This window comes from Lagenorhynchus albirostris, chromosome 19 (assembly GCF_949774975.1).
Source record: "Lagenorhynchus albirostris chromosome 19, mLagAlb1.1, whole genome shotgun sequence".
In the NCBI taxonomy this organism is placed as follows: domain Eukaryota; kingdom Metazoa; phylum Chordata; class Mammalia; order Artiodactyla; family Delphinidae; genus Lagenorhynchus; species Lagenorhynchus albirostris.
The window spans coordinates 56,351,300-56,375,571 of NC_083113.1; the positions used below are offsets into that span (position 1 = coordinate 56,351,300).

General features: G+C 52.9%; 1 protein-coding gene across 7 annotated transcripts; it reads left to right on the plus strand.

Annotated features, from left to right (window-relative positions):
* Positions 1 to 99: 99 nt before the first annotated feature.
* KLHL36 (kelch like family member 36) lies at positions 100 to 12,686 on the plus strand. 7 transcript variants are annotated; one of them, XM_060130038.1, is made up of 5 exons: positions 100 to 169; positions 2,644 to 2,722; positions 7,158 to 8,231; positions 9,775 to 9,932; positions 11,976 to 12,686. In XM_060130038.1, the coding sequence occupies exons 2-5, from the start codon at positions 2,660 to 2,662 to the stop codon at positions 12,529 to 12,531; spliced, it is 1,851 nt and encodes a 616-aa protein (XP_059986021.1). In that variant the 5' UTR covers positions 100 to 169; positions 2,644 to 2,659; the 3' UTR covers positions 12,532 to 12,686. The 7 variants fall into 7 exon arrangements, with proteins under 7 accessions (XP_059986021.1, XP_059986019.1, XP_059986020.1 ...); XM_060130036.1 differs by having other exon boundaries at positions 106 to 169; positions 2,579 to 2,722; XM_060130043.1 differs by lacking the exon at positions 100 to 169 and adding an exon at positions 4,279 to 5,683 and having other exon boundaries at positions 2,583 to 2,722.
* Positions 12,687 to 24,272: the final 11,586 nt, after the last annotated feature.

Genomic DNA, 24,272 nt, shown 5'->3' on the forward strand with positions numbered 1-24,272 from the left:
CCGCCGCCATTGGCCGCGCGCGCCTCCGCCCTCGGCCTCGCACTTCCTGGCGGAGCCATGGCCGCGCACCCGGCCGGCCCACGGGCTCCGACGCCCGGGCCCCGCCGCCCCGCCCGCCCGGCCCCGCCGCTCGGAATCCCCGCGCCGCGCCCGTAGCGCGCCCTCCCAGGTGGGCCTCCGCGCGCACCCCGCTCCTGCCCGGGCCGAGAGCCGCGCGCCGTCCGGGGGCTGGGGCCGGGGCGGGGGGCGGGCCTGCCTCGGGAGGGTCCCCGGCCCCGCGAGCTGCGACCCGGTTCCGCCCCCGGGATCTCTTTGTGCTCGGGGGGTGGATCGCGGGGCCGGGGGCGAGCGGAGGGGCCGCCGCGGGGCCGGGGTGGGGGGTGGAGAGGGGGCCGCCGCCCCCTCAGGTGAGACAGGTGCGGCCTGTGCGGCCGGCCCGCGCGGCCCAGGTGAGTGACTGTCCTCGCGTCCCGCCGCGGGCGCCAGCCCCGGGCGCAACCCAGCTCCGCCTCCTCGCAGCCGGCTCGAGCCCGCCCGGGCGGCCGTTGTGCCGGCGGTTCCGCCAGGGGGTGCTGGGTCCGAGCGAGCGAGAGAGGCGTCCCCGGAGACCCTGCGGGCGAGACCCGGGGTGGGTGGGTGCCGGCGGGCGTCCGCGTCCACCTCCACGACGCTGTTTCCCGGAGCGATGCGGTCGGGCACGTTCAGGGTCGAAACCCGGGGAAGGAGCCGAGAGAGGAGGCTCCGTGGGGACCCTCCCGTCCGGACGCGGCCTCGGTTCCCGTGTTTACTAAAAGACCTTTTACGCCTCACTGGGGATCGCCACCGTCCCTGCGTGTGGCCTTGACCCCTCACCTGCTTGCAGAAAGCGCAGGAGGCAACTAATATCCACACTCCTGTAGCAGTGAGCCCCAGACCACTTTCCCGCAGACGAAAGGGAGCCTCCACAAGGGGATACTCTCTTTAGAAATCTTGGCCTAGAAAAGAAAGCTCTTAGCACTAAAGGCAGACCTGAGCCCTGGCTGGCTGCCTGCGGTGGTGCAGACTGTCTGCTGTGTGACCTTGGGCGGGGCCGCACGGCCACCTGAGCCTGGGTGTCAGAAACGATAGTGGCACCTGTCTCAGAGGGTGAAGGTGAAACAAGGAAGTCAGGGGTGAGCAGTAGGTTGGGTGCTGGTGTTCTTCTCTTCCCTCTCTGAGCCGCCCAGCATCCTAGGAGCAGACAGAAAGGACAGGGGTGGGGACAGCTGGTCTTTGTCACAAAGTTGCTAGTTTGTCGAGAGAAATCTCGTTGTCCCTTCCTTCCCCCCAGGGAGCTGGCAGGGTGCACTGTGCCTGGATTTGTCCCCCCATCCTCCGTGGGAGCTCTGGAGCCCCCTCTGTGTGTCCCTGATTATCTTGACACAGAGCTGACTCCTTGTCACGTTGTTCCTTTTTAGCAAAGGCTGTGTGTTCAGTAGGTAACAGATTGACTCTTTTCAACTCCCCTAGCAGCGGGAAGAATTCCTCCTTAAACCCTCAGTCCCAGTATGCGACTTGTGCCCATATTGCTAGCTTAATCCTTCCTCTGTGTGCCCCCCATCCTCCAAGGTCCCCCAAAGCCCGGCTCTGTGCTGTTAGTGGGTTGCCTGACTTTTCAAAACTGGAAGAAACCTTAACATCCCCTGATGCACCAGCCCAGTCTGTAGATTCAACCATGAAGTCTACAGAGGTTAAGTTGCTTGGTCAAGTTTATCCTGCATGTTCCAGCCGGGGCATGGGCTCCCCCTGCAGAGGTTTCCTGCCTGTGGGCATTTTTTTAATGGTCAAGTGAAATAGCCCAGGGATTGAGAGCAGGAAAGCCTCCTTAGGTCTGCTTCTTCCTGTGTGTGACGCTGGGCAAGTTACTTCCCCTCACTGCCATCAGCTTCTTCCTTTATAAACTGAGGATAATAATAGTGCTGTCCTGGTGGGCTTGTTGTGGGGATTAAATCAGTGAGACACAGAAAACACTTAAGACAGTGCCTGTGTCTAGAATGTATTTTATACTTGGTAGTCATCACTGCATCATAGCCTTAACTTCATGAAATTTTAAAAGTATGAGATTCTTAAAGATTAGGCCACATTCAACCAGGCATCCCAGTGAAGGGCCCATGTCTGTCCAGTTTTGAAGCCAGACAGACTCAGGTTTGATTCCCAGCCATTCACTAGCTTTGTGACCTTGAGCTCAATATCCTCATCGATCAAATGGGTTAAGTGACATCAGCCCAGCCAGATAGTTGTGGGAGTTTAATGAGATAGCACATGTCAGCTTGGTTCCAGGGTCATAGTCTGGGTTCTGAAATAATAACTGTTGTCATTATAATCTTGATCTCTCGAAAAGGCCTAATTCAGCTCAAGCATCCAAAGGTAGGTACTTGTAGGAGGTGGGCTAAAAGACGTGATGAGGTGAAAAAGGAACACTTATTAAATGTTCTATCTGATTCTAACCCTCTGATTTTTCCAGCTCTCGGAGTAAGGGAGTTCTTTGTAGTACAGTTTTTTCTCCCTCTTTCCTCCATGTGACTGTTTCGCTCTTGCTGTCACTGATACCTGCCAGCAGAGCCTGCGATTCATGAATGACCTCGAGTTATTACTACACGCTCAGAAGTCCTGTTCTTGTCGCAGGGCTGCGATCTTGTTTATGATGGAGGGAAGCCGGCAGACGCGAGTGTCTCGGCCGTCCAAGATCAGCGAATCCTCAAAGGTCTGTGAATGGGTCGCTCACCGCCTGTGCACATTGCCAAGGAAGCATGAGATTTTTCTGATGAGCTCATTCTTATTGCGCAGACTGATTTTCTGTTCTTGGTGTTGGTGTTAATCTCCTTAACAATGACTAGAGGTGGCACAGGCAAGGAGTGGAAAAATCATAAAATCAGAGAGAGCAGGGGTTGGGGGGTGCGAGGGATGTTAGAAACACAACTTGACTCGTTTATCCAACACCTGGCATCTACAGGACAGGGTGGACGCCGTGGGATTTGTGTTTCCACTTGGGGCTCAAAAAATCCAAGACTGTGTCCGTGGAGAAGCCAGTCCACAACCTTATAGTGGGAGCAACACTTTGTGTACCTGGATGTTAAGGGCCCAGAGTCTTCCCCGGTCGTGACCTTCTGAGACCCTAGGAGCCAGTGAGGGTGGGTTCTCCACGGCGAGGCTACCTACCTGTGGCACACGGACTACATCAGACTCACCCTGGGAGACGGGGAGGGGGCAGGTGTCTCATGAGAAGCGCATATGCTCGGCCCCACCCCAGACGTGCTAAATTAAAATCTCAGAGCAGGACCTGCAAATCTGTACCTTCAGCAAACTCTTCAGGTGACTTGGAGCGGTCCCTTTCCCCACAGCTGCTGTAGATAAGGTTTGGGGGACCAGTTGGTGAGACAGTCCCAATTTACACCTGTCTCTTTATGAATATTAAAACACCATTTTCTTTATTTATTTTTTAATTATTTTTTCGGCCGCACCGCAGCTTGTGGGATCTTAGTTCCCCGACCACACATTGAACCCTGGCCCTCAGCAGTGAAAGTGCAGAGTCCTAACCGCGGGACGGCCAGGGAATTTTTTTAAAGTGTCCTTTTTTGAAGATTAAATGTCATGTTTACCGTAGATCATGCATTCTGCATGGGGCTGACATTGCTTACAAGGAGATGAAATGGGTTCTTGGGGGTCTGGAAAGAATTTTACTCTTTTAAAGTATAAAGCTATACATATAATACACACACAGATATATAGATTATATATTATGTGTTTAAATGACATGGCAAGCTATATAGAAAAAAAATATCTTAAAAGCAGACTGAAAAAAAGATGAAGAAATACCATTTTAGATAAAGGGAGTTGGGAGCAGCCTATAGATAAGAGGAGAAGAAGGGGGAACGAGGTTCGACAGGTGTGTAAAAAAGAAAAACAGGGTGTAATTTTCAGGAGAGGTTGGTCCTCCTGAGAAATGCTCTCGTGTTTCCATTTGAGTTGACTGAGAAGACTCTTGCCAAAGCCCGGCTTTATCTACTGCGAAACCCCAGAAGGGTCTTGCTGCTGACTCAAAGGGGCTTTGTCTGGGAGCTTGGCTGCAGAGACAGCGTAGCTTTCTAAGCTCGGCAGCACTAGAAATCTTTGTGCCTCCAAGCCAGATTCTGAGCTTGTCTCTCTCTGAATTGAAGCTTTTAGGAATAGGCTTCTCTGTTCCTTGGTTCATTGTATTTATGTTCCTAACTCTTTATATTTAAAAAGTGCCCAAATCATAATGTACCCTTGATTTTCTAGACATTGAACACACCCAGTTAAAGAACATTATCAAACCCTTCCAGCCCCTACAATCAAGACAGCCACTCGCCCAGCTTCCAGCCCTGCAGTTTTGCCTGCCCTTGAACTTATATACGTGGAGTCGGGGTGGGTCCCCTGGGTGCCTGGCTCGTTACTCTTGTCACCCTGCCTCTGAGGTTCAGCCTGGTTGCTGCACGTGCGGGTAGATCGTGCCCTTCTCGGAGCTGTGGAGTCTTCCATTGTGTGGCGGCCGCTGTTCATTTATCTGCTCTAAAATGTGTTGATCCACTTTGATGCTGAATTCTTTTTTATTTTTAATTATTTTATTTATTTATTTATTTGGCCATGCCGCGCAGCTTGCAGGATCTTAGTTCCCCGACCGGGGATCGAACCCGTGCCCCCTGTAGTGGAATCACGGAGTCCTAACCACTGGACCGCCAGGGAAGTCCCTGAGTTCTTTTCTAATATAAGATACCCCATACCTGCTTTCCACCCAGTGTTAGATCCTGAGTTTCTTCACCTGATTAAGGTGCTAAAGTAAGAAACAAAGGAATGAACAGGGTTAATACCACTGGAGAATGTTGCAGGTTGGAGTTTCTAAATTATATGAAATGTTGCAACTCAGTTACTGATGCCAGTTTAACGTTGGGAAGTCACGTTTGTCTGTTTTTAGTTCTGGTCTCTGCTGCTGTACTAAATAACCAGAAATGGGCTGTAGTCAAGACCCAGGTAAAGAATTAAACTTGCCCGTTTAGCCTGGAGACCCAGCTGTAGAAACAGTGGCTGCCGTCCCCCCTGCCCTGGCTCGCTGCAGCAGGTGGCTCCCCTGGTAGCTGTCATCTGGGGCTCTCCCCAGTCCCCGCCCCTCCCCAGGGCTGTTTCCCTTTTCACGCGGTAGCCTGGGGGCGTGTGTGCCCCTTTTTAAGCGGGGTAATTCCAGCACCCTCACCAGCTTGGAAACAACCAGGAGCCCATGGTGGGCTGACAGCCCACCTGATGCCCCTCACTTGCTTCTCTAGGACACTAGCCTTCACTGTTACTCGGTAGCTTGCCGCTGTAGTGCCTTTTTCATTGCCTGCCTTCAGTCCGCACCCAAGAGGGGCCCCAAGCCAATATGTGTTGAAGCCCAGACCAGGCCAGCCTGGCTCTCTCTGAATAACCAGGATAGAGGGAGATACCTGTGTATATGGACCTTCAGGAAACCATCCTGTAATGTAAGGTAGGAGAGCTTGGCTCTGTAAACTGGGAAGGGAAGGAAGCTTTAGGGAACGTCTGTTTGGTACCCTCAGAATGTGAGGACATTGCCCGAGACTGTTGCACAGACAGAGCGATTGATGTGGGAATTGGCTGGACAGGGAAGAACCACGGGAAATAAAGTGCCCCAATTACTAATGCATCGGAGGCGGTAAGGAGCAGATTTGGAAGGGAAGAAAAAACCACCCCCCTGCCGTAGGACACATGTTGAGAAGTAACCCAGAAGGACCTGTGCACCAGTCACCCAGCTGCTCACACCTGCTGAGCCCTCACCCACCTGTCTTCCTTTCCACCACCACTTCCCCTCGGGCTTAACGCCTGCCCCGCCCCTTTCCCCAGTCCTCCCTGAATCGCCCTGCTACCTAGTTGGTATTTCTGAATGGTCTGTTTTTCCATATGTTGAATTTTTTTGTTGTTTTTATAGGGAATAAATAAAGCAGTGTGAAATATCCTAATTAGTTCTTCCAGGGCATAGAAACCGTTGTCTGGGTCTGATTTTTCTTTGCATCTTCAAAAGCCCAGGGCAGGCAGATAACAGTCAAGCAATGTCCACCAACCTGAATTTATTGAATTAATTCCTATTAACTATTCATATTAATAGATTCGTTAATTCCCGTGTAGCGTGGTGATTAAAGGTTTGGGCTCTGGGATCAGACGTAGGTTCAAATCCCAGCCCCGCCCCTCAGTCCCTGTGGGACTTTGGGCAAGTTCCTTAGTCTCTCTGAAGCTCACTTTTCCTCCTCTGGAATAAGGGGGTTACAACTGACGTTCCGTTGGAGGGTTCCTGGGATGCTCAAATGAGAGTGTGCAGGCGAGTGCACAGTGCGGTCTGCGGCACATACAGCTCCCGGGAAAAGACAGCGTTCCTGCAATTTACATACATTTTCTGGCAATGACTGTTGAAGCCGTGTCTCTGAAAGTAAGATTCCCCAGAGCACGTTAGTCTGGATATATTGCAGAGTCTCTGGGACCCTCTAGCTCCCTGGACTGGTCTCTGTAGCATAGCTGTCGGCACCGCGACTCCGTGGGAACTGACGGTCACAGCTGCTGACTTTGCTCCCGCTGTCCCCGGGCCAGCTCTGCGCTATGTTCTGGCTCATGACCCCTCCCCCGCACCAAACCTGGGGAGACCAGGAGCCGAGGCTCAGAGGCTGCTCGGGACTCCCCCAGGTCACACAGCTGCAGAGCAGTGGCGCTGGGGTTCCACCGGCTCCTGTCCGACTTGAGAGGCCACGCCCCAGGCAACTTCACCTCCCGATAGGACAGCGTTTCCGAACCTATGTGCCGTGACCCACACACACTAAGGAGGAAAGAGACAGGGAAGGAAGGGAACTTTGGGGAACCCTGTTTACAAAGAAGGAGGAGAGAGGGAAAACGAAACAAAGGGAAAAAGAAAGATTGAGTTAAAATTTTTATTTGTAAAGAAGGGAGGAAATATACAAACATATGCACACGTACAGGGAAACACCCTGACTTTCTGCGAGGTGCTCTGACACCTTGTTGCCTGTTCTCTCATTCCACTGTATGTCAGTGCTGGTCGCGTAGCGCTAGCTGGGCCGCTGCGGTGTGGGGGCGGGTTGGCGGCCCCCTCCCCTCCTGACGCGCGCTCTCCACCGCCACCGCAGGCGTACCGCTGGGCCGACCACTCAAGCACGGTGCTGCAGCGGCTGAACGAGCAGCGCCTGCGCGGCCTCTTCTGCGACGTGGTCCTGGTGGCCGACGAGCAGCGCGTGCCAGCCCACCGCAACCTGCTGGCAGTGTGCAGCGACTACTTCAACTCCATGTTCACCCTCGGCATGCGCGAGGCCTTCCAGAAGGAGGTGGAGCTGATCGGCGCCTCCTACGTCGGGCTCAAGGCCGTGGTGGACTTCCTGTACGGCGGGGAGCTGGTGCTGGACGGTGGCAACATCGACTACGTCCTGGAGACAGCCCACCTGCTGCAGATCTGGACGGTGGTGGACTTCTGCTGCGAGTACCTGGAGCAGGAGGTGAGCGAGGACAATTACCTGTACCTGCAGAAGCTGGCCTCCATCTACAGCCTCAGGCGGCTGGACGCCTTCCTTGACGGCTTCATCCTCAGCCGCTTCGGCACGCTGTCCTTCACACCCGACTTCCTGCAGAACGTCTCCGTGCAGAAGCTGTGCGCCTACCTGGGCAGCAGCCAGGTGCAGCGGGAGTGCGAGCACGACCTGCTGCAGGCGGCCCTGCAGTGGCTGACGCAGCGGCCCGAGCGCGAGGCCCACGCCTACCAGGTGCTGGAGAACATCCACTTCCCGCTCATCCCCAAGAACGACCTGCTGCACCGCGTCAAGCCGGCCGTGTGCTCACTGCTGCCCCGCGAGGCCAACTGCGAGGGCTTCATCGAGGAGGCCGTGCGCTACCACAACAGCCTGGCGGCCCAGCCGGTCATGCAGACCAAGCGCACGGCCCTCCGCACCACCCAGGAGTGCCTGCTGTTTGTGGGCGGCGAGGTCTCCGAGCGGTGTCTGGAGCTCAGCGACGACACCTGCTACCTGGACGCCCAGAGCGAGCAGTGGGTCAAGGAGACGCCCCTGCCGGCCCGGCGGAGCCACCACTGCGTCGCCGTGCTGGGGGGGTTCATCTTCATCGCTGGCGGCAGCTTCTCGCGGGACAACGGAGGGGATGCGGCATCCAATCTTCTTTATAGGTATGACCCCCGCTGTAAACAGTGGATCAAGGTGAGATTAAAGCCAGATTATTTCTTTACTCTTGAGGACTTTTGATCTCCTTAACCTTAGCCTTGACTGCCCCCACCCCCTTCTCTCGGGCCTTGACCACCACCCTGCTTCTGAACGAGGTGTGACGATAAAGTGACAAGCCACATCATTCCCCCCACCCCCCGGTTGGGGGCGGTGAGGGCTGACCGGCCACCTTCTGCAGGGACGGTCGGTGTCCAGAGCATCGCCGTGCAGTAGAACTTTCTTCACCGACAGAACCGTTCTTCATCTGCGCCATCCGATACGGTAGCCACCAGCCACGTGTGGCAGTTGAGCGCTTGAAACGTGGCCCGTGGGACTGAAGAACTGCGTTTTCCATTGTATTTCATTATCACTAATTTACATCTGAGTGTAAATGGCCACAGGAGGCTAGTGGCTACCATATTGGATGACCGCGGCCTGGAAGATTGACCCAGAGTTCTGACAACCTCCCCGTGTCTCAGAGTCTCCGCTGAGTTCCTCTTTGGGGCAGGTTTGGAGCTGGTCAAGGGGGCCACGGAGGCTCACACCTGCTGGGAGCCGTGGCCCTTCGGCAGGCATGCCAGCTGATGCCGGGACCGGCCTGGGCCTTGATGTCAGGCCCAGCTTCACGCCCCGACTTGGCTAAATCGTAGCTGGGCGTTTTAGACCGGTTCCTTGCCCACTCCAAATTTCAGCTTCTGCCTCTGGAGACGGGAGGGGGGATGCTGACCTTCCAGGGTCGGTGGTTGTAGCTCACGTTGATTGGCACATGTGCTCCTTTCCTCCCAAGAACCAGATGGCCACCCATGAAAGTCTGTCTCAATCTTTATACTCACACCTCAGTCTTCTTACTTAACTCGGTGCTTTTCTGAGCTCAAGGCTCCGAAGGGACTTGGGTGACCTTTTGATTTTATTCTCAAAACTCTAAAACCAAGGTGTAAGTCTTGCACTTGCAGTTGAAGGAGGCTTGCAGCTTTGAAGCCCGTCCTCCAAACCTTCATCACGGTCGCAGCCTGACATGGGCTCCTGCAGGACCATGTTCATTCGTGTGTTCTGCTTGGATGATTAAGAAAAGAAAGAGAAAGACTTGGGTCTTCCATTGCTAATTTTCTGTGGAGCACCACCTTATGCCCATCAACACGGATGAGAATCAGCATTAAGTTTTAAAATATCTGATTGTGGGGGGGTGAGGGGAAAGATGAACTTTTATTTCAGGAAACCACTACATCAGCAGTTCTGACCTGTGTGTGCTGCAGAATTCCAGTCCACAAGGTCGGCCACGTGGCCAGACAGGTTTGGGGAAGTGAATTCTCCGTCCCTCTCTTGGGGATTCACGAGGTCTCGAGGGTCCTGGGGGCCCTGAGAAATCCCGCCTACAGAGCCCCCCTTTCTTCAGGTTTGGCTCCCTTCCCCAGGCTCACGTGGCCACCACCTCGCCTTCCGGGGCTGTGCCTTTCGTGGAGCATGTTTGGGGGTGCGGTGCTGGATGTTGACGCTGACCCGAGTTTGGGGAAGGGAAGGTACAGGTGTCTCGCCTCCGCAGGTGGCCTCCATGAACCAGCGCCGCGTGGATTTCTACTTGGCCTCCATCGAAGACATGCTGGTGGCCGTCGGCGGCCGGAATGAGAATGGAGCTCTCTCGTCGGTAGAAACCTACAGTCCCAAGACCGACTCCTGGTCCTATGTGGCCGGCTTGCCAAGGTGATTGGGGTTTTGTGGCAGACCCTACAGACGTGGAGGCTTTGGGGTTACAGTTGAGCCCACCTCCCTTTCTGGATACTTCGGCCTTCCAATTCCAGGAAGAATCTCCTGGCTTGTAAAAACAGCGTGGGGAGCAGAGGGCATGGTTGTCAGGGTGCCTGTTCTGGGCCGTCGGAGTGCAAGTGTCAGCTCTGCCACTGAGACAAACATCCCTCTGTTTCTGAATCTCTTCACTTCCTGAGTTTCGGGGAAATGAGTGCTGAGTTCAGAGAGTGAGAGATTTACTGCAAATCCCTCTGACTTTGGGCAGGAGGAGTACAGAGGGTGAGGGTTCTCTACCGTCCATCTGACTCCAGCAAGTGTCTTCACCCCACACTCTCTCTTTTTCCTCATCTGTAAAGGGGATGTGATGTCAGTACCACCCTGTCAGGGTGTCCACTCACTGCCTTTGTTACTGTCACGGGCTTAGCAGAGGTGCTGCCATTTATTTGAGCAGCTCCCTACAGTAGAAGCTGCACGGCTCCTCCAGTCCCCGCCCCTCCCCCCCACCCCACAGTAACTACCACCTTCAGGTAAAGGTTCCGAGAAGCCGATGAAGTAACACCTGGACACCTGTGGATAAGGTGATTGGACAATCATGATAGTAGCTGTTGATCACCACGTGCCAGCCTGGGCCATGTGCTTGATGTGATGAGTCCCTTGATATCCACAGTGATCCAGTGGGGTGGGTAATAACCCATGTCATGGATTACCCAAACCCGAATGCCCGTGAACGGAGAGCTCAACCGTATAACTCCTGACCCTGTCCTAGGCAAACCAAGACCTGTGTTCTCCCAGGTTCAGGTCTTGTGTACCACCCCACTTTACAGATGGAGAAGGGAGACTTAATTACATAAGAGTATCTGCCTCTGTCACTTTCTCTAGGCCAGCCGGGGTTGTTTGTGTACCTTAAGTACGACAACAACCCTAATCGTTATTTTTTCTAAGTGGACCATCGATGTCCAGAGTTGGAATAAACATAATCCATGATGCTGCTGTCATTAGGGCATGCATGCCCCACATTTGTTCCGTGTGTTTACTCATACCTTTTTTCATTCATTGACTTACTTGTATAATGAGACCTCCACAAACCCACAGCCCAACCCAAGAGTCGAAGACGTTGAACGGTAGCCCACCTGCCTGGGACCCATTTGCCCCGTGTGCTCTTCTCCCATCCGCTTGCTTCCCGCCTCCGGCTAAGGAATCACCGTCCTGAATGTCGTGACGCCATTCCCTTTCTGTTCCACCTTTGTGTGCACTTTGTTTTGCTGTTGGTAATTTCTTCTTTGCCTTTATATAGATCTCATTTTTTAGAGCGATTTTAGGTGTAGAGAAAATTGAGCAGAAAGTACAGAGGTTGCCAAGCGCACCCAGCTTCCCCCGTTGCAGTGACTGGTACATTGTTTCCAGCTAATGCAGCAAAGTTGATACATTAGCTAAGCTCTCTAGTTTACATCAGGCTCCCTCTCTGCGTTGTGCGTTCCGCGGGTTTTGACACGTGTATGATGATGTGTATCCGTGATTACAGTGTCGTACGGCATAGTCCCAGTGCCCGGAGAATCCCTCGAGCTCCATCTTTTCATCCCTCCCTGCTTCCCCTGAGCCGCTGGCAGCCACTGATACTTACTGTCCCTGTAGGGCTGACTTTTCCAGACGGTCGTGTAATTGGAGCTGCACTTTGTCGCAGGCCCTGCTTGATGTGTGATGGGACAAGGGCCACACGTGTGCCTCAGTGGCGTAGCGTTTCTAGCCCTAATGAGACAGGTGCGGTCTTGTGATGATGCCCACTTCTCAGATGGGCAGAGAGAGGACAGAGCTGCCCGTGTGTCACCTGCCCTGCTCCATCTGTCACCCCCTCCCATCCTCACCACCCCCTCAGCGGGCAGCTTGTCCCCACTTTGCCGAGGAGAAGACCGGGTCCCCGGCTCACAGAGGCCCAGCCTGTGCAGCACTGAGCTCCCGCTCTGTCTCTGTCGGTCCGTCCATCCATCTGTCTCTCCACAGGTTCACGTACGGCCACGCGGGCACCATCTACAAAGACTTTGTGTACATCTCAGGGGGCCACGACTACCAGATCGGCCCCTACCGCAAGAACCTGCTGTGCTACGACCACCGGACAGACGTGTGGGAAGAACGGCGGCCCATGACCACGGCGCGTGGCTGGCACAGCATGTGCAGCCTGGGGGACAGCATCTACTCCATCGGCGGCAGCGACGACAGCCTCGAGTCCATGGAGCGCTTCGACGTGCTGGGCGTGGAGGCCTACAGCCCGCAGTGCAACCAGTGGACCCGCGTGGCACCACTGCTGCACGCCAATAGCGAGTCGGGGGTGGCCGTGTGGGAGGGCCGCATCTACATCCTGGGCGGCTACAGCTGGGAGAACACGGCCTTCTCCAAGACGGTGCAGGTCTACGACCGCGAGAAGGACAAGTGGAGCAAGGGCACCGACCTGCCCAAGGCCATCGCCGGCGTGTCCGCCTGCGTGTGCGCCCTGAAGCCACGGCTGGAGGACAAGAAGAAGAAGGGCAAGGGCAAGAGGCCGCAGGACCGCGGCCAGTGACGCCGCCGCCGCCGCCTACGGCGCGTCTGGAGACCAGCAGCCACTTGGTAGAATCCCGGAACCATTATCAACGACTTAGCAGCTTTTTTTACTTTTATGATTCCTGGTATTTCTATGATATCACAGTAACCGATTAAATATTCTGTATGACTTGACATATTATCTTGCTTGAATAATTAAAGCGGGGCCCAGGCAGGAGCGACCCCTGTGTCTGTGCAGGGCTGCTTCCCACGTTGCGAACCCCCATGGGTGACCCCCCCGACGGTCCCCCAGAGAGCAGCCAGGGCAGGGGTGACGCAGAAATTTTCCTATCGAAACGAAGGGCTGCGGTGGGACATTACAGATTCCCTAGTCCACGCCTCCCCAAACCTGGCTGAGCTTTGAAGAAAACAGGTTCCTGAGCCCCGCCTCAGAATTATCGAGTCTGAAACTACCAGGAGTGGTGTAGGGGAGCCTAGAAACTCCTTTAGCCGGTCCCTGGGACTACTGAGCGTCGGCCATGTTCGGAAATCATTGGCAAGGGCGACGTGCCAGGTGGAGCACAGAGACCCATAGAGGGGGCCTGCGTGACCGAGAGCCACCAGCTCGCCGGCGGTCAGGCGAGCCGTGGGACTTCTCACCAGGGAGGCCTCCCCACTGGGATTCCTTGCTCAGATGACTGCTGCTTCTAAATAATCCTGTTTCTCCTGGTTGGTGGTCTTCCCGAATTCTAAAAGGGGGTCGGTAATCAAGGAAGAACGGTAAAAAGGGCACCTTATTCTGTGATTTGTGCTCTCGTCTCTTTACCGTTTCTTTTTTCTGGAACCCGCCGTTTCTCAGATTACGATGTACTGAGCCCCACAGATCTCCATTTATCACTCAGGAAAGAAAAAGGGAGCCCGCAGAATGTGCCACTGTTTTCTGTGACTCCAGCTCTGAGAAGCCACGGGAAGCTCCACGCGAGTGAGCGAGGGCCCGTGGATCCCCAACAAGGGAAGGTTGTCCGAGCATCTCCCTCGACGCCGGCGCCGGATCCTGGTCGCGGCCGTCTGCTGCCGCGTAGTTGTGTGCTGGGCGCCAACTTCTTTAACAAGTCATGAGCTGTTTCCCCCTTCATTAAGTAACAGATGAGACAATGGGCAGGTCTCCTCCCAGGGGTTCAGCTCTCTCAGTCTATATAAGCTGTGAAAGTGGATTCCGCACCTCCTCGTGAGATGCGTGACCGGCCCGGCCCGGTTCCTGCAGTTACCGGAACTCACAACAGTAGCGTGTGCCGTTTAAGGAGAGTTTGAGACTCGTGCCCAAGCCGCTGTGTCACACCAGGACGACGGGCATGGGGTGGGTTTTAATCACGAGACAAGGGAGGCCTTAGTGATCTATACTGAGGCGCAGATCTGACTGCAGAGACGAGAGCACTTCCAGATGTATCGTTAACACTGCTGTTAGAATGAGAATCTCAGTTAACTTCTTTTTCCCTTTTTTGTCTCCACTACACTTCCTTTCCTTTCTCTCAAAGGTTTACTGTGATTTTGATCGGCCTCTCTCTCTAGCAACCGGGAGAGCTGAGAGCCACTTGGGAGTTGAAAGCTTCGGTACCCGAACGATTGCCCCCTCTCGTGAGACGGGCGACCTGTCTGCATATTTAGCTGGTTCCCTGCCTATGGAAGTCGCTAAAGGCTTCCAGACTCTTGAGAGGTTCTGCAAGGCATACAAACAGTCAAACCAAAAAACTGTCCATCTTCCTGGAGCTCTTTAAAACAACATTTAGGTGTATTAAAGGCTCTGAGGAGTCCTGCATTAACTGCTAACCCTCCATCAACCCAGCATTTCCAAACTTCATTGAGCCCGAAACCCTTCTTTTACCTCAAACCTAGTCCAGCCCTCCTCGAAACATGTTTTGCAGAACTACTGCCAATTTTGGGATAAGCTTACCCCCTTCCTGTTCCAGGAAAGGTTTCATTATTTGAAGACCCTTTAGAAGGCACAGAACCTGTGGTCTGTTCTCCCCACTTCAGCCCAGGTCATGAGCAGAGAGGTGGTCGTTCAGTCAGAATCCAGGGGCAGGTCGGGCTGGGCACATGGAAAGGCCGTGCGTGCTTTGGGGAGCGGGGAAGGCCTTGACCTTAGGAAGCAGACAGGCACGAATTTTTAGCCTAAGCCAGCCGTTGTGTTTTTGACTTCCAGGACGTGTCCCAGGATAAGGGTGCAGTGCTGGCCTCTACTCTGACTTTCTTGTGCCTTGCAGGTTAACATACCATGTCCTGCACCGACTATTCTGTGATGTCTCCCTTGCCACTGTGAAGGATGTTTGTGATTTACATGCCTTGGAATCTAATACGATTGAGGCGGTGAGTGTTCCTTGAAAGGTAGGGTTGACGAGGAAGTTTCCTTTTGGAGACCAACTTCAGATCATTGGCAGTGGCTCCACTGCGCTAACAAAGGCTTTCGAGCTCACTGACGTCCGTGGAGCGGAGGGTCCTGACCCGTGAGCTGCGCCTGCCTGGATGAGGGAGAGCACAGTGGTGGGACTGTGGCAGGTCTCTGCTGTCTGTGGTTTAAAGATGGACATCACCGTGCCGTGCGGTGCAGCTAAGATCGGAAGAAAATGGTTTATAACCCAGGTGGGCAGAGCTTGGGGTACTTATGCAGGTGGGCATTAGAACGGCAAAATCACGATAGTGTGATTTCAAACCATGGTGATGCAGGCTTGGGTTCTCCTGGCTGCCACGTTGAGACAGAAACTGCAACTTTTGCCATGATTTTGTCAGACTCAGCGCTCCGAGCTGTTCTGCTAGAACTTTGACGATGCTTGGATAATCTTACTTTGATCTTTCAGAATGAGCCTGGTGGGCTTTTATTGAGGTTCTGATTTTTTTCTTTTAAAGAACTAGAGTTTTAACTTCATATTAGTGGTAGCTTTTGAGTTTGATCCTCACCCAAATTGGAACCCTGTTTGCTTAAGCAGAGTAGAAAAGCTGAAGAATCCTCGTTCCTTACAGTGGTCTCTCTGCTGTTTAAAATACACAGAGATTAGCTCAGCACCTGCTTGCGTGTACGGCTCAATTCGTATTTTCAACATCCTGCTGCTTTAGAAATCTAGAGTACCAGGTAGGACTCCTTCTAGATCTTGACCTAAGCAGAAAACCTCATGTGTGTATTTATATTCTGAACGCCCCTCCCCTTGACCCTGAATGATATAAGTTGACCTGAATGATAGGAACCCCAGAAGCCAACCGTAAAGGATGTTCGATTTGGGATGGGAACCCAAATGCCAAAGGGAAGTGGAGTCCCTCCCAGGTCCCACTCTGGGTTCAGGTGAGTTCACCTGTGGCTCAAAGTGCCTGGCCCCTAAGCCAGGAGTGGCCTTTGGGTGATTTGCAGCCATGGGGGAAGGGAAAGGACGGCACCCTGCCACCCCAACGCCCTTGTAGACGTAGCAGCCTCCGCCTCTTACCCTGGTCCTCCGTGGCACGTGGCTCTGCCAGCCACTTAGCTTTTGGCCCTCGGAACTTTTGGCTAGAATCTCAGACCACTGGTCCCAGACCTGGAGGGGCAGTTCCGTGTGGCGTGGACATCCTTGCTGTCTCTCTGGAGATTCTGAGCATCTTCAGCGGGAAAGGGGGCGGAGGCCCCGTCTCCAGGATAAACCTCTGAAATGTAGGGCAGCCCTCCGGGTGCTTAGAGAGCCTGCCCTGTGTGTCCGCCAAGCCTGGCAGTTTTTAAAGTTTTTTGAAATGTTTTGATACTTTTTGATACCATTTGCTAATAACCTTTTGTAGTTGCCTGCCGGGGTTCTCCACCTCCCCCCACCCCTCGAGCTTGCGCTAGACAGCAGGCGTCCCCAGGTCAGTGCCAAGGTCTCGCCCACCTCCTGTGGCTGTGACTCTCCTCCGTGGCTGCGATCTGGTACAAACTCTTGAATTGTGTAAGGGCACACGTGGCCCGGGAGTGTGACTGTCTTGGGCCCCCCAGCTGAGCAGAAGGGCAGTGCTTTATGATGGGGACACTCTTAACGCCCTGAGATGTGCATTTCTTCCAAAGGTCCTACCTCAGCAGTGTGCAGAGCTGAAAAGATACCTGAGGGCTGATCCATATATCACCTGTCCAGTACAGGTCGTTCCTCAACCCAGGGCATGGCTGGGTCTTGATTCACTCCCGTGCACGCCTCCTTTTAAAGAGACATTTTAACATGAAATCCACAAAAGCTGTTAACAGTGAACCATCCTGCACTTTGCAGAGTGACTGCCCTTAGTTTTGGAGGTCGTTCATTTCTTTTTTTTTTCCCCCTTTTTACATGGGTAGAATTTGTGGCTTCGCAGGGTGTTTGGGGGTCTCAAGAAATTGTCTTTTGGTTGCCTTAGTTAAAAGAGTTGAATGAATGTACAAATTTTGGTGGTAGAGGGGGACGGAGGAGAAGAACCCTCCCGTGTCAGTTTTCTTTGAGAAAAGGAACTCCACTTTTCAGAGTTACTTGAGCCGTCCTTACAGGTTTGCTTGCGACGGAAGGAAAGGTCCTTTGGACCAACTGAAATCCATCATCACTACCGGCCCCCTTGCAAAATGAGTAAGATCTTTGATGATTAAGTATTGATAATTCACTGGGTATGTTCTGGTTACTCAAGTTACCGAAATCTGTAATTACGTGTGTGCTCTTTTTTTAAATTTGTTGCTTTTGTATTTGTAGTTGTATGACACCCAAAGCTTTTCTGTGTCTTACCTCTTCTTTAATTAATTTTCTGCACGTTGATTTCCCCCCCCCTCTGTTTTTAATTCCATAAAGAATATTCGATTCTCAGAACACATTAAACATGATTTGCCTGCTAGGGTCTGGCTTATTTTATAATTATATCCCTTGGTCTTGTGTGGTTATTGTAATAATCTTCAGTCCTATTTTCTCTGCCTAAATGAAAAAGAACCCCTTGCATGTTGAGCCCAAATATAATTTGGAAATTAACCAGACTGCCTTTCAGTGTGGCAGCAGGCTGGGACGTTTCCATTCTGCTCTCACTGTGCTTCTAATGACTGTATTTTACCAGGAATTTCATTCAGATCCTTGACTGCAGCCCCAAGTCCTGTGACCGGAACTGAAACTATTTGCTTCAATTTGTGTCAGTTGGGGTAATTTGATAGGAAAAGAAAAACAGACAAGGAATGGGTTATGTTTATCAGAAAGATACAATAACATTTCTATAAGAACAGAGTCCCTTGACTGCCCTTGGGGCCCAGGAAGGGGAAGACGGCTCCCCTGCACCGCCACCGGCAAGCAGACAAGCCCAGTCACGGCCTCGGGCGTTTCTTCCCGCAGCGTTTGGCAATTCAGCTTTGGGAGGATGGTGGGAAGTACCTGCCATGCACATCGCACCTGGAAACTGGATTCGAATTCGCCTGTGAGCTGCCCCAAATGGGACACCGGCTACCAGATGCTAAATTCGCCTGGATTCTCTCATTTCCAGAAGAAACTTAGGTTAGAAACGATGCTCCTCCCCTTTTCCGGATGAAGCACCCAGAGCTCGAGCTAATTATCTTACCCAAGTGCAATTGCCTTACCTCCCCAGCGGGTCCGCACTCGTCTTGGTTTGGGTCTTCTTGGACAGAGAGCCTTAGGTGAGGGCTTGGTCCTCATGTTCCCAGGAAGCCCAGCGAGACCAGGAAGGAGGAAAGGCTGCTCATCAGGTGCTTTACCTACGGCTGAGTAGGAGCCCCCCACCCCCACCCCGCCGCCACGCCGTGGCTTAAAGCCATAGCATCAGTTATTTTTGCTGACAAATCTGAGGGCTGCCTGGGCTCAGGTAAGCAGCGCTCACCTGGGTCTCACACCGTCCCGGCCAGGTGGCGGCTCCTGGAGTCTCACTGCCCCTCCCCCTCCTTCCTTTCCCTCTGCTCTGCTCCCCCTGCCCCTGCCCCATCCCACGGGTCTCTCTCTCTCTGGTCCCTCCAGGTGCTGGCCCTACCACATTTCTTACCTGGCAGCCAGAGTCTCCCAGAAAGTGTGTGCCAAGTGCGACTGGCAGCGGCCAAGTGGCTGCCATCCTGCTGCCTGAGGGCATCACAAGGCCCCACAGGTTGGAGGTGGCGGGGGCGACAGAGATGGCATCTCTCGGCGGGAAGGGGGGGCGGGTGGGTATCAATGAATTGGAAAATCCCACAGGAGCCCGTGTGTTGCCACACATCCTCTGCCTGAGGAAGGGGGGCGGAAGCTCCCAGAGGCCCTAACCACCTCCACTCTGGGGCTGCTCTGCTCACCGAGCTCGCTCTTCAGTGTCTGGGAGGACTTGGGGCAGAAAGAAGCACCGTGTGTGACGGAGGGGGATGCTGTCAGCTTGAGGCCAGCGGGGCCCACCCTGTAATGGAATCAGAGGACGGCAGAGGGTCTGTGTCGGATCCCAGAGGCGCCTGCTACATCTGCAGCTGGATTTTAACCCGAGTCTGCCAGCTCAGACCCAGCTCTTTCAACTACCTGAAAATGATCACCATGTAAGTTTCCTGCTTGGGATATTATGTCCCCAGAAGGCCGTGCTGGGATGCAAATATGTGAGCTGAGGGGCTAACGAGGGAAACCGTTAGCTTTCACTCAACCACGGGCACAGATGCTGTCCCTAACGCAGAATTAGCAGAGAGGCAGTGGGTGCAGGACAGGCAAGTCTGCAGGGGGCTGGAGGAGGGGAGACTGAGGACCCAAGCCCATCTCTTTAGATCCACCTACAGAAGAGGTCCACACCACAGGTCGGCTGAGGCCAAGGCCATTGTCCCAAGGACCCACCTACGTCCTCCATGGAGCTTGACAGCCCTGACTGTTCTCACAAAGCTGCCACATGGTCACTAGGTGTCCGCTTTGTGCCAGGCAGGCACCGAGGGGGGTGAGGGGGGGATACGGTGGTGAACAGACAGCAAGACGTCCTCCCCAAGGACTTACATCCCAGTGGGAGAAACAGACCAACAAACCCAGGTCAGGTAGGGATAGCCGCAGAACGCACTGAAACCCATCGAACCGTACCCTTAGATGGGCAGATGTTATGTGTGTGAGTTATATCTCAGCAAAGCTTTTTTTTTTCAAACTCTGCACGGGGAATTCACATGGCAGGTCAGGGGAACAAAAGGCGCTGAACAAGGGCTTCCCTGGTGGCGCAGTGGTTGAGAGTCCGCCTGCCGATGCAGGGGACGCGGGTTCGTGCCCCGGTCCGGGAAGATACCACATGCCGCGGAGCAGCTGGGCCTGTGAGCCATGGCCGCTGAGCCTGCGCATCTGGAGCCTGTGCTCTGCAACGGGAGAGGCCACAGCAGTGAGAGGCCCGCGTACGGCAAAAAAAAAAAGGCGCTGAACGAGAGAGAGCTGGGGGCAAATCGCAGAGCATCTGAGCAGCGGAAACCCATCAGGAGGCCTCTGCCATCACCGCCATCCGCTCCAGTGATGGGGACCGAGAGCAGAGACTCCCCGATAAACCCCCGTGGGAACACACCCCAGCTGTCCCAGCTCCCTATTGCTGGTGCTCAAAACAACTTAATTATATTTTACAATATTGTCGGCCGGGAATTGGTGTGGGGCTCAACTAGGAGATACTACTGTTCCACATGGCTCTAGCCGGGGTCCCTCGGTATTACAACCTCACTCGTGTGGTTGCTTTGGAGGGGAAGGCTGGCTTCACCTGGCACCTATAACTGCACCCCTGGCCTTTCCCACAGAGTGGTCTCAGAGAAGGCTGAGGAGTTCCCGCCTGCTGGCTCAAGGCAGCCCTCTTCTAAGAGATAAGAGGTAGAAGCCGCCTATGTCCTTTTCTAAAAATAACCTGCAGTAAAATGTACTCTGTGTGTGTGTAGAGTTCTATGAATTTAAACAAATAACCAATCAACTATTCACTGCAAAAATTAAAGCCTGACAATGGGTGAATGGATAAACAAAATGTGGTCTAGCAAGATGATGGAATATTACTTGGCCCTGAACAGGAACGAAGCGCTGACGTGATGATGTGGATGAACCTTGAAAACATTATGTTAAGCTGAAGAAGCCAGGCACAAAGGACAGCGTATTGTAGAATTCTGTTTATATGCAGTGGCCAGACAGGCAAATTTAGAAACAGAAAGTAGATTAGTAGTTGCTTAGGGCTGGGGCAGGGATGAGACAGGATAGGGGTACAGGAGCTAAAGGGTATGGGTTTCTTTCCGTGGTGATGAAAATGCCCTAAGATTGACAATGGTTGTAGTTGCACACATCTGTGACTATATGAAAAGTCTTTGCATTGTATGATATGTGAATTACATCTCATTAAATGTGTTTAAAATACGAGAGTGGTAATTCACCCCGTTCTCTGAGTTTCCTGTGTTAGTCTCCCAGATAGCTACAGGTTGAGCGCCCGCACAGAAACCTCCCTAATTGGGTTCTAAAATTGGGGATAAAATGGTAAGCATAGAGGTAGTGTTGATTTCAGGCCCACCAGGGAGCAATTCTGTGTGTGCAGACCTCGTGGCATCCTTCAGAAGGCGCCCTAGAGCAGGGGTCCTCCAACAACGGTCCCTGGAACAGCAGCACCTGCATCCCAGGGAGTTTGGGAATGCATATTCTCAGGCCCCGCCCCAGATCAGCTGACTCAGCCCCTCCTGGGGTGGGCCCCAGCGACGTGTGTTTTTCACAAGCCCGCCTGGAGAGTCTCATGCATGCTCGGTTGAGAATCGCTGCTCTCTAGAGGGTTGTGTCCTTTCTGCACCCAAAGGCTTTCCCGAGCTGTGAGTCGGACAGATCTCCGACAGCTGTGCCTGGTTTGCACTGGCCAAACCTGAACCATGGGGCTTCTCTCTGGTTAAATCCAACCCAGCCCAGGGGTAGCTGAAGCTTTGAGCTTGAGAAGGCTGGCTCGGTCTTGGAGCAAACCCCTGCAGGGGCCACACACCTGCTGCATCCCAGGGAAAGTGAACCTCATCTATGGACTTCCTGTTGATGGGGGGGAGGGGAGGAGGCAGGAAGCCCCGGGGTGTGGCCCAACCCTTTGAATGGTCTCCAGCATCCGCTGGCTCTGGGACTTCATGCTTGGCCCAATGGAATCATATCACCGGGCATGCCACAGCAGTGATGATTCATCTTCTCAGGGGTCACCTAAAGGCGCTAAAAATATATCACTCCTGTACGCAGTTCTGAACTTCTAAGTGCCCCAATGCTGTGGGCTTTCTTTTTTTGTTCCAGGCTGAAATTCAAGAGACCAGGATTCCAGTCTGATCTTTGTAACTAATTAGCCTCGAAGAAGGCTGTGCTTGGTGTCTCCTTTCAGAATGGGGACTAGATCCCACCTCTGTGACATGGATGGAGCACGGGGCTGTGCATCACGAAGGTGGGGTATTTTGTGGGGTTGTTTTTTTTTTTTTAAGATTTTGGCCACACCCACAGCATGTGGGATCTTAGTTCCCTGACCAGGGATCGAACCCATGCCGCCTGCATTGGAAGGCAGAGCCTTAACCACTGGACCAGCGGGGAAGTGCCAGGAATGTGGGTTTTAACTTTGACTCTGTCACGTGCCACCTGGACAAGACGTTTTATCTCTTAAATCTCAGCTCCTTACACTGTGGGATGAGATGTCCCTCAGTGTGTGACCTGCATCACCCTTGTCCCCTAAACAGCTGCCTGAAGGAGCTCTGGTCAGGAAATACGTGGGGGACTGTGGAAGTGAGGTCCCGCTCTTGGAGGTTCACATCAGGCTGCACATTTGTATATTACAGCCTCTGACAATCCCATTAAAGACATCTACCTTGGGAATTCCCTGGCGATCCAGTGGTTTGGACTCCACACTTTCACTGCTGAGGGCATGGGTTCGATCCATGGTTGGGGTACTAAGATCCCACAAGCCGCGCAGCCGGAAAAAAAAAAAAAAGGTACTTACCTGACTATAGTTAACCCAGGATTTCCCGAGCTTGTTTGCCCCCGGCCCCTTCCCTGCTTTTTCCTCTGTTAATAGCTTTAGAGACTTTATGTCATCATAACACCTCTTGGGGAATAGGAAGCTAAAAGATTTCTGTGTCCCATCAATTGTGACAGTCAAAGATTCAGCGATTGTCCCATCACCCGCTTGGAAAGATGCCACAAAGATGTCAGAGAAGATGGTCAGCTGATTTTTCAGGATTCCCCACGGAGGACATTGGCTTGATGCGGTTACTGTGTTTTAAGGTCTGGCTTTTAATTTTGCGTATGTAGAATCTTGATCTGGTTAATGCATCTGTGATGGTTAATATTATGTGTCAACTTGGCTGGGCCCCAGTGCCCAGATATTTAGTCAAACATGACTCTCAGTGTTCCTGTGAAGGTGTTTTTTGGGTGAGATTAACGTTTAAATCAGTGGACTTTGAGTAGAGCAGAATGCCCTCTGTTACGTGGGTGGGCCTCATCCAACCAGGTGAAGGCCTTAATAGCACAGAGACCAACCTCCCCAGAGCAAAAGCGGGAATTCTGCCAGCAGACGGCCTTCAGACTTGAACTACAGCCCTGGCTCTTCCCAGGGTCTCCAGCCTGCTGGCTAACCCTGCAGATTTTGGACTTGCCAGCCTCCGTAATTGTGTGAGCCAACTCCTTAAAATAAATGTCTCTCTCTATATATACATACACATCCCATTCTTTCTGTTTCTCTGGAGAACCCTGACTAGCACGGCACCCGTGAAAGAACAGACTCAAGGAACTCACTACATGAGCCAGACTCTGAAAGAATTCAGCAAGGGGAACTCCTTCCAAGAGCAGACTTTTGCCCACGCAGCTGGTCACCCACTTTACGGGGAAAGAGAAGTAACCTGAGATAAGAATGTATATAGATTCACGGCCAGTGATAAATAGCTTCACTGGTTGGTCAGAGACCTGGAAGAAAAAGAGGACTAAAACCAAGCGTGTAGGTTTTTGTATCACATGCAATGTTCACTAGAGAACATTCACCATGGAAGAGGCCACCCCGGTGCTGACACAACAGGCATATGACCAGAGTAGCCATGGCAACAGGGTTGAAGGCTGTGCATGGGCTCCATTTACCAAGGCTCATCTAGCTGTTACCACTGCCACTAACGTAGACCAGTGTCAAGCCCCACATATGGTACCATCCCTCAAGGAGACCCACCTACCGCTTGGCGACCAGTTGGTTACATCGGACCCCTTCTACCCTGGAAGGCTCAGCAATTCATCTAGACCGGAATTAATGGTAATCCAGGTATTTTTTTCTGTCCAAAGGATCTCTGCTAGCGTCACTACCTGATGGCATACAGAATGCTTGATCTGCTGACATGGAATCCAACATAACATCCCCTTGAACCAGAAGACGCATTTTACAGGAAAGGAGGTAAGGAGGGGAGCGTAGAGCCATGGGATTCCTGGTTCTATCACCTATACCAGAAGCTTCCAGCATGATAACATGACAGAAAGATCTTTTGAAAGCACAGTCAAGGCGCCAGCTTAGAGATGATTCCCTGAGAGTTTGGCATACTATCTCCCCAAATGCAATCTACTCCCCAACTTAACTACCAATAGAGTATGATGTGTCCCCAAAAGGGAGAATACATTGGTCCTGGAAGCAAGGGACAGAGAAGAAGATTTGGTCCTGGTCAGTACCACTCCCAGCGACCCTGTAAGAGGTGTGCTTCTCATCCCTCCAACTTTTGGCTCTGTGGGTCTAGAGGTCCAAGTTCTCAGAGGAGTTAATGTTTCCACCTAGGGACACGGAACGGTCCCCATTAGACTTTAAGCTCTGACTTCTACCTGGTGGAAAACTTTAAATGTGTGGATTTTATGGTATGTCAAGTATATC

Bases quoted from the DNA above. Each gene is read 5' to 3' on its own strand.
- KLHL36 (XM_060130036.1), top strand. From the start codon at position 2,591: ATGAATGACCTCGAGTTATTACTACACGCTCAGAAGTCCTGTTCTTGT. The intron at 2,723-7,157 runs GTCTGTGAATGG...CCGCCACCGCAG, and splicing joins AGATCAGCGAATCCTCAAAG to GCGTACCGCTGGGCCGACCA. The intron at 8,232-9,774 runs GTGAGATTAAAG...TCGCCTCCGCAG, and splicing joins GCTGTAAACAGTGGATCAAG to GTGGCCTCCATGAACCAGCG.